The 9,971-nt window shown below is 43.1% G+C and overlaps 1 protein-coding gene across 1 annotated transcript; it reads left to right on the top strand.

Annotated features, from left to right (window-relative positions):
* Positions 1-2,889: 2,889 nt before the first annotated feature.
* Positions 2,890-9,755, top strand: asb1 (ankyrin repeat and SOCS box containing 1). The gene is made up of 5 exons (XM_037110900.1): positions 2,890-3,181; positions 4,713-4,851; positions 5,431-5,733; positions 6,984-7,366; positions 7,595-9,755. The coding sequence occupies exons 1-5, from the start codon at positions 3,085-3,087 to the stop codon at positions 7,723-7,725; spliced, it is 1,053 nt and encodes a 350-aa protein (XP_036966795.1). The 5' UTR covers positions 2,890-3,084; the 3' UTR covers positions 7,726-9,755.
* The last annotated feature ends 216 nt before the right edge of the window (positions 9,756-9,971 follow it).

Genomic DNA, 9,971 nt, shown 5'->3' on the forward strand with positions numbered 1-9,971 from the left:
GGAAAAGTGAGATCCTGCGTGTTCACATGTTGATATAAAAAAGGTATATTTACACTGTAAACTATTTGTATGATATTCTCTGTTTCTTTTTAAACTGTACATTATGTATATGTGGAAATTGTATCATAGTTCAAATAATTATATAATTTTGTAGTGGAGTGAAATAAATGGTTACGTTGCAATAAACATTTGATGTTTTGTCCTTGTTTTTCAGAGTCAGTGGAGAGTCGTGACTGTTGCTAAGACAAAGGCTCAAAGTCAAGTTAGCTAATAATGAAGATTTAAGGAGAGGTTCTGGATCTCAATATGAGTAAAATGATAAATGACCCTGGTTTGTGATTTTGACAAGTTCATGTGAAGTCCTCGTGGCGTCTGGCTCGGCCAAGTCACACTCTCACCGAGACGTGTTTCTTTTGAAGCCCAGTCTGACATGACAAAGTGAAACATTTAACTTCCATTTTAAGACCCTCGAGTAACATTAGCAGCAACTTTTCTCTGGCAAGCCACGAAACAGCTGCAACACACACAAAGCTTATTAGGACGGAGCCCTTTAAAAGCTACTAAGTGAGATTTGGACAGAGCATTTGTGATGAGATTTAGCTGAAGGCCCCGTGCGGGAGGGAGGGACACCTGCTTTCAGTAAAGACGCTGGCCCCAGTCTCAACAGGTGGATTAAAAACCAGCACAGTCCAAGAAAAGGACAGCTCCATTGTCCATCTTTGGTTCCCTTATAACTGGAGTTCCTTATAGAAGAAGTGACTTTAGACATGACATGGCTCTTCACATTGATTTTGCAGCCAATGGATCGGGCTGCTAATGAGGGACCACGCCTTTCATTTTCACTTTTGTTGCCTGTAGTGACCCCTTAATCCTTCCTTAGGCCAAACTGAAGAGTCCAGTAACTTTTTTTATTTAAATCTTGAACATTAATTACACTTTGTGTAGATAAAACAGATGGCAAGGGTCTGGAGTCGCCCAATAACCTGAAACGCTTAAAATAAAGTCCTACTCCCTGATTGTGTGATGGGAGCAGAATCCCTTCATTAATGTAATTAAATCAAAACATTGAATTTCAGAATGTTTTTTAATTTTCCTTGTCTGTTAGCAACCTGTCCACTCATGGGGACACCCAGCACTGTTGACCAGTCCATTTATTTTTAGATCACCACCGGGGCCTCAGTGCCAAGGTTCATCTGTCATCAGGCAGCATAGAGCCATGGCTGCATTCCTCTCTGGTGTACGTTACCCAACCAAAAACATTTCTACTGTAGGTATGCATTTAACAGCTACCTAGCCCGACTACATGCAACCAGCAGCTGAGCAGAATGTCAACTCCTTGTGTCCAGAGAAACATGGAAGTACTGTATGTAGGAGTCCAAAGTGCTTTACTTGGATCATGAAATCTTTTGGTAAAGTTCCTTGACCTTTAAATGACCCTCAAGCAGGTGGCCTGCACTCACAGTGCTACCACTTACAGATCTGAGCCATATTATGTGATTTTATAATACATATTTAGGACAGTCTCAAGTGCAACTTCCCCCGTTATTTGAATTGAATTTAGTGTCTGAACCCAAGTTTATTGTGTATATTACTATTATTATTACATAACTTCTACAACACACTATTAAAGGAGCACTATGCATGTTTGAAGAAGAAATTCAAACTCAGAATTGTAATATTTACAATATTAATGAGGTAATTAAACATACTCTGAAATATTTATTTTCCATAACTGAATAAACAAGCTGTCCTCAGAGGAAAATAAAGTTTCAGGACACTGTTTGAAGCTAGAAAGGTGGCAGGGTCTGCCACATATAAACAAAGTCAAACAGTATAAAACTGTGTTGTCCTGGTAAGGTCAGTTTGTTCATTCAGTTTATTGTAGTGATTCTTCTTCACAAAACTACATAGTGGACATTTAATAATATTGATATCTTGAGATTTAGTTTAGGAAAATTGCTGTTACCAAACAACCAAATCTGTTAGCTGTAGGTCAACAAGGACCCAAGGTGTTTGAATGGTGATGTTACTGAAACAACGTAGTTTAACATTACCATTCAGACTTTGCCACTTTTGTCCACAGGGGGCGCCAGAATCAACAAAACTGAAAACTATTTAAAGCTGCTTTTGGTGGGCTCACACCGCCCCGACTCAAACCAACGGCCAACTGCCTTTATCCGGGCAGAAAAGTTGCACTGAAACATGCTGCCTCGATTACTGCCAACTACACAGTAGCATGAAAGTTCTGTGCTTGTGCACGATGCAAGAAGTCTCCTTAACATCGGGTGGTGTTAGTCTCGTGCCAGTAATCCAAAACATGAAAACAGGAAGTTACGGATTGGAGCGCAAAACATCGTCACTTCTGACCCTCCCACACACCGCGCTGATTCGCTAGCACACCGCCAATTGGAATGGTCATTGAACAGCTATCCAAAGGCGTCCACTCCTCAGACTGCCAACACTCTGACTTTACAAGATGAATCTGACCAGACAACGTCCACACAGTTCCAAAAACTTCCAACACAGCTGAACACACCCAACAGATTTGTTCCTGAACTTGTCCGAGTCTCCCCAAACGTTTCAGATGTCCAACATTTGGGCCAGTGTGTTCCTGCCTTTACAGGCAGTTTTTATATTCAGTTTATTGAGTCATGAAAACAAAGAATTTGTTTAGAGGGAAAAAATCAAGCAATTAAGTTTTCTCTCCTGATGAATATGTCTTCCCCAAAACTACATAGTGCACCTTTAATAAAGACACATTTTTATATAGTTTTTTAATACATTGTTTCCATTATCCAACTATTTATTTAAGTATGTGTCATTATTTGTAAAAGCGACTCAGAGACGATGATCATGTGTCCACTCTGCTTCAGACGTTAAAAAGCGACGCGTCCCCTTTAAATCGTCCAGCTGAGCGCAGTCAGGAAGTAGCGCAGGGAGCTGCGCGTCATCAACACACTCACGTTTGTTTATTTTCGCGTCTCTCGTCTGCTCTAAGATCGTGAGAGTGGGGGTTCCTGTTCTTCAGGGAAGGCCATCTCTCTCCTAGTTTCAAGGTTGACGGAGTGACATTTTTTCGGGAGCATGGCCGACGGTCCAGAAGCTGATGCGGACGACCCGCCCAGTATTCCCTTCCCTCCGCTCATCACTGTGTCGGATCTGCCCGGAGCCACTGCTGCAGGTAACCACGGCCGGACGAACTGTGATCCCTCAGTCCTGTGAGGGGGGGAGAGCAGGCAGGGATCCTCCGTGTGCAGTGTGTGGAGGAGGGCTCAGTGCTCAATGACAACAACAACACAGATGCTGCTGTTGAGGGTGAATCCTTGTGTGTGTGTGTTAAGGTGTGGCCCATACATTCAGTGCATATCTACAGTGTGACTGCAGCTGCAGAGGTGTAAAACATCTGCAGTCCTGCCAACACTGCATCTGCATTTTGCTGTCATATAGACCACAAATAAGAGAGAGCTGGAATGGATGCATCTGGACCTGGATGATGGCCAGTTGCATATCTGGTACAGAAAGTTGACACAATAACAACAACACCTGCACAATAAACATTTAATGTTACAGGCAGTGGAGGAAATATTCAGATATTTTAATGTCACGCTGGAAAAACACTGGTACAAGTCAAATGCTACTTAAAGATATAATATGTAAGAATCCTGGGTCAAAATGTCTAAAAATAACTAGTCTTCTGTTATATTTTGTTTGTTGAGTACTTATATTATCCCAAATGTTTACAACAATGTTTGCTCAAGGTAGCTGTGTTTCATATGGTCACCAGTCGTTATAACCTTTGTGATCGTGCCTGAGTCATGTCTAAAAGTTTTCATCAGTTATGGTGAACACATCAACAGTGAAGTGAGTTTGTCCCTAGTTTAATTTAAGCCAGACAACTTTACTGTACATTAGTTGTAAGCTATGGCACACACAAAAGGTGTGTAAGTGTGTTTTTGCATTGAAGTCAATCACTGTCCTCAGCACTCACCAGAGACTCTGGTTCTGTCTCTACTTTCCCCCCTGTCCTCTCTGTACAACTACATCAATGAAGTAAAGTACCCAACAGTGGAGGTCGACGTTGGTGATCACTGCTGCAGTCAGGTTGATAAACAGGAGTGAAGATAAATCCCAAAACTTAAAAAGTAATCCCCGAGCTCTCCTACCGCCAATTAATGGCTCTGGATCCGATGCGACTCTGTTTGTTTATTCCTCCAAATGGACCGGCTCTGGGTCCGACTAGCTCCTTCAGAACTGCCACACAACACACAGCGTACACCTTTTGTTTTGTTTTGATAGTGAACCAGTTTGTGCAGGACTGCAGCTAACGATTCTCATCATTAATCTGCTGATCGTTTTCTCCAATAATCGATTGTTTTTGACAAAAAGGTGAAAAGAAATCGCAGCAAATCTTCACATTTCATTTTGTAAAGGTACCTAAACCTATCAGTAAGTGTAGGAGCCCAGCGACCACCAGCTGTCCAAGAGCTTCAGGAGCTGTAATTATATTCTGGGGCACTTGTACAGTTATGCAACAAAATCATATGCAGTGAGAAAATACCTCTCAAATGCTGGCTTCTCAGATAAACTATTGTATATCGTATTGTGCCAAGGGGTCTGAAAAAATTGATCATACAGGCAGAGCATTCATCACTATTGCTTTGTACATTCGATGGTTCATAACCGTGGTTGTATTGCCTGCGTGTACTCCTCAGGGCGTAACCTAAAGGAATGGCTCCAGGAGCAGTTCTGCGACAAACCTCTGGAGCAGGACGACATGCGGCTCCACAACGCGGCCTACGTCGGAGATCTGGACACTCTGAGGAACCTGCTGCAGGAGGACGACTTCAAACGGTGGGAGGGATCGATAACATTAATATAATAAGATCTCATGGATTCGGTTGAAGCTGGAGAGACGAGACAGTGAGAGAGACAATGAGTAATGGGTGATGTTTCAACTTCTCTGCGTCCAGTTTTCTTAGATCGCTGAGTGGAACCTTGTGTGTCGGACAAAATGGGTTTCACGAGGAGTTATTTTCACTCATGTGTGCCTGTACCTCTGACACAACAGCAGTATTTTGCACCATGTATTGTTGTTACAGAAGAATAGCCTTTGTCCCTCAGCGGTGGCTGTGGGCTCCATGTCGCTGCAGAACTGGCAGCTTTTGTCCAGAACGTTCATGAGTGGCACTCAGTGGTTTGTGGTTTCTGTTCTGTGTGGGTTCGCTGAGTGACAGCCTGAGAGAAACACACACAGCCCACAGAATATATCCCAGAACATCTTTAGCATATAATGGGTCTTGCACTACGTAACAGTATGCTGTGTACTATTGCCTCAAAGTGCTTGAACCAAGCGTGTGTTTTTAATCAATGTGTGAAACACTTCACTGGGACACAACTGATAACCACTCCCTTCTCTCCTCTGGTCACCAGACGCATCAACGAGAAGTCCGTGTGGTGTTGCGGCTGTCTGCCCTGTACCCCTCTGCGGATCGCCGCCACAGCAGGACACGCCGCCTGCGTGGCGTACCTGATCGCCCAGGGAGCCGAGGTGGACCTCGTGGATGTAAAAGGTCAAACAGCTCTCTACGTCGCTGTCGTTAACGGTCACCTGGACTGCGTCCGGATCCTCCTCGAAGCCGGAGCCGATCCCAACGGAAGTCGTCACCACCGCAGCACCCCGCTGTACCACGCTGCACGGGTGGGCAGGCTGGATATACTGCAGGAGCTCATCAGGTGAGGATCAGTCTGAAACATAGCTGCTTTCACCTCAGCACTCTGGAAATAAGATGTGTTTTATGCCCTCTCGTGCTACTGAAAGCCATGGAGGAAGGTGGTGCTGTCCACGCCAAACCAGGCCAACCTCTTTTTTATTTTACTCTCTCATAATACTTTTTTTTTTATTATTCGTGAATAACAGTCGAAGCGTTTTGATCTACCGCTGGCTTTGTGATACAATGTGTTTAGCTGCTTCAGGCAGCAGTTCAGTTATTTCCTGACTTTCAAAAAATTGGCTCCTTTCTTCTCTCCCTGAATGCACAAAAACATTTTTTCCCCCCACAGGTCAACAACAATCAACTCCAGTGGGATGGCAGTCAAATTCACGCAGTGATATTTTACAAGAAAAACAATCTGAGCCGGCTGAAAAGGCGAGGTTTTGATTGAGACCAGAGGCTCTCAAAGTGGCAGGCAGGGAGTCTTAACAGTTTGAGGGGACATTCAGTAGAGGGAAGTGAAGAACATTAACACAACATTACAGAAGTTATCAAAGGGAGAGCCCTTATCCAAAATGTGTCATTTGGTAAGAGAGGTTTGGTGAGTTTGGGGGAATTCTACAGATTTTCTCACTTACCCAGAGTTAGAAACTAATAAATGCCTCAGGACAGACCTTTCTTTTGTATGTATTTGGTGTTGCCTCAATTGTTGAGTGTCTGTGGGATCAAATAACTTGATTATGATCCCAGAGACATCCAGTAATTGAGCAAAACTAAGCAAGTAAACGAAGGGGAATGAGGGAAAATGCAGGAAACTGTTCATCACTTCACAGGCAGTTGATAAGATTACCCATCAGTCATTGCACTCAAACAGTGGAGCTAATGAAGGAGTTTATTGATCGAATTGTAATTGTGACTAATATTACCATTACTGATAAGTACCTAAAAAGCAGCAATGCTCATCTAATATTTATCATTTATATGTATTTATTATTTATCTATGTCATTTTATATGTCTCTAGTATTTCTGAGGAAATGAGCGAGAGCTATACTCTGAGGTTTTTTGAATGTTCACTCTGGAAAAGAACGCAGCCGTAGACTTTCACCCGTGATCAAGACACAGTTGATTTGACTAAATCTCGTCGATAAAAGTGTCATGAAGGATGTGTTCTAAAATTATTATATAATTTTAAGATAATTTTCCCTGTAGTCAGTTAGTATTTATAGTTTGTAAGTAGATTCTTCACTATATCCACGGTTTCCTTCGTCCAGGTTCAATGCCGATGTTGACATGGACCACCAGCTGGGTCCGCGGCTCCTCTTAAGCGCTCGCACCCTCAACACTCTGGTGGTGTGCCCTCTCTACATCAGCGCAGCATACCACCACCTCCACTGTTTCCGGCTGTTGCTCCAGGCCGGCGCTCAGCCCGATTTCAACTACACTGGGCCTGTCTGCCAGGAGGCTCTGACCCGTGGCCTGGCCTCCTGCCTGCTGGATGCTGTGCTGCGGCATGGTTGTGAGGTGGCCTTCATCCACCTGCTGCTGGACCACGGGGCCAACCCGGCCCTCGTGCCCTGGGACGAGTCAGAGCTGGAGGCTCCTAATCGGAGGAAGGTGGATCCGGAGGCGCTCAAGGTCTTCTTGGAGGCGAAGAGTGAGTAAAAACATTGACAGTAGTTGTTTAGAGAGGCACAGTAGTACTTGTTGACTTCTCTAGTTTATTGTCAGTTTGTTCAAGGTTAAAAAAACTTAACTTACTACGCTACAACGCTACAACGCTAGCTTTATGATGTGTGATCAGTGAACTGTGCCCTGTATTCATGGTTTTCCTGAATCTGTAGTTTGATTCTGCTGCAGCTGCCTTCTCTTTGTCTCCTCGCAGAATGCCCTCGTAGGCTGACACACATGTGTCGCATCAGGATCCGCAAAGCGATGGGCAAACATCGTCTGAACCATATACCCTCATTACCACTACCACAGCCCATCAAGAACTTCCTGCTTCACCAAAACTGACAACCATCCACCTCTCACCTCTGCGGAGCTCATCCAACCCGAACCTCAGTCAACCCCGTATCAATCCCCAAGATAAAGCATTTTTGTGAACACAATTTGCTTATGATTTTCTAATATTAAACAGTTATTGATACTTTTTTTTTCAAAAGTTTTAAGTTATGTGACAATCCTACCTTCCATCTACTATAACAATTTATTGAAATGCTTCTTAACTTATCAGAGAAGCCTTAGAGTGACTTGTGGAAACTATGTGTGCATCCTAAACGTTTGCCTGGTGACTTCCCAAATCACCGGGATGTGTTCAGGTCCTGCTTCAGTAGCAATTTTCAGCTTAGAACCACAGTGCAATCGTCATTTGGTTTGGAGCAATCGCTTATATAGCCATGTTTTAAGATGTCCTGTTCAGAGGCAGAGGAATATTACGCAGATCGGGCTCCTTGAATTGCTCATTCAGCCGTTTCATTGGATTTTTAGGCCTTTTACCAACTCTCAGCCGGAGTGAATGCAGAGTGAAGCAACACAGTCTTAAGTGTAAACCCACTGTGACGTCACCCATTGGTTTGTGGGCTGCAGTTATGAAGCCTCGAGTTTGGCATTACGGCTGTTGCCATGTTTTTTTTTTTTGGAGCTGAAAGTGACCATATTTGGACGAGAGGTTCAGGATATCCTGATTTAAATGCTGTGGTAGTTGATCACAAGATAGTAAAGCCCTAAAGCATACCCTGCTTTATCATCCATTGTTGAAACTAGAGACCATAAACTCATTAGGAAACTGCTGACTGAGGTCACAAATCAAGTGCGAAGTAGAGTTATTTTCTCATAAGCTCACATAGAAACAGACTTCTTTTTGAAACCAGTGGAATTGCCCCCCTTGTGGCCATTAGAAAGAATGCAGGATTAAAGCACATTTTACTTGGCTAAAACTTTCAGACAAGAAAGCTGGCCATACTTTTTCTTTTAATGGTTAGTGGTTTGTAATGTAGGTCACTCACTGCGCATTATAAGTACTCAAGTGTCAAGTGAAAGGATAAAGTGCCCTAGACTCTAATTAGGCTGGTATCGTAAGAGCTGGACTGTGGGTTAACAGACTACCAACACTGTTGTTCTGTGTTTACATTTCTCTTTTAGCCATAGATTCTTCAGTAACCGTTTGCCTTAACACTGAGTTTTGGAAAAAGGCCTCAGAGATACTAAAGATAAAGTAATAAAGATCAAATTAAAAACTGAAGCTGAAAATGAGCAATTTAAGGTCAGGGATCTTGACTGAAACACTGGGAGCAGGTGAAAGATTTCAAAAGGAGTGATATGTCAGAATTTGAGTATAAAAAATTCAAATAGAGGCCTGGTCAGAGCTGCTGTAAATCACCTCTGTATAACCTGTTTTGTGAAAATTGTCTGGTCCGGCTGTGTTCACTGGCAGGCTGCTGAGGCTGGTTCTGTTGCGTGGTGGTTTGGTTTCTGGCTCTGGTTGTGGTGGTAAATATCAGCATTTGCTCCCCGCTAGCATTCCACACTGTGTCCCCACCACCCCAGGCCTGAAATCTCACTCCACCCTGCAGCCCAACACTCTCCTGGTGCTCAAAGCTCCCGGTCCTGGCAGACTTAGCTAATAGGACCGCTACACAGCTAACTAGCTTACAACAACGACAGTTAGCAGCAGCTAGTGGTTACTCTGATGATAAGCTGCCCCATGATTTGTCTGGAGTGTGAATTAGACAGGTGGCCACTTGTTGCATATCACACCTTTTAAAGTTTGGTTGTAATTACAAATGTAAATACCACCTTAAAAAAAACACTATGGAAGGAGAGATTGTAGAAACATGTACTGATTATTTAAGAATATTCTGTGACTGAAATGTATTTATGATGAATAGTATTTACCAAGAAAGCTGCCTTCTCTGTGAGTCTACTGTGCACGTCTCTTGCAGACTTTTGTTTCGTTTTTGTTGTTAACATGGTCAACATGAACTATCTGTGCATTTTTGCGTCATATATCTTTATTTGCATACAGTAAAAGTGCAATACTTCTACATCCTCTCTTGTATGGTTTTTATTTTTTTTGTATCATCTAGAGCAACACAGGAGTGCTTCCATATCACCAGAAAAAAACAGAGCAATTCTTTAAAAGTAAGATCACTTTCCACGCTTCCTGTTCTGTTAGTCATCTTCAGCGACCATGAGAAAATTATTCCTCACAACCTCTTCCAACATCTGTTCTCGTCCAAATGATCGGAGCCAATGTCATG

This window comes from Acanthopagrus latus, chromosome 9 (assembly GCF_904848185.1).
Source record: "Acanthopagrus latus isolate v.2019 chromosome 9, fAcaLat1.1, whole genome shotgun sequence".
NCBI classification, from domain to species: domain Eukaryota; kingdom Metazoa; phylum Chordata; class Actinopteri; order Spariformes; family Sparidae; genus Acanthopagrus; species Acanthopagrus latus.

Coding starts and splice junctions, on each gene's coding strand:
- asb1 (XM_037110900.1), top strand. CDS start 3,085: ATGGCCGACGGTCCAGAAGCTGATGCGGACGACCCGCCCAGTATTCCC. Junction 3,182..4,712: donor GCCCGGAGCCACTGCTGCAG/GTAACCACGGCC, acceptor TGTACTCCTCAG/GGCGTAACCTAAAGGAATGG. Junction 7,367..7,594: donor GGTCTTCTTGGAGGCGAAGA/GTGAGTAAAAAC, acceptor GTCTCCTCGCAG/AATGCCCTCGTAGGCTGACA.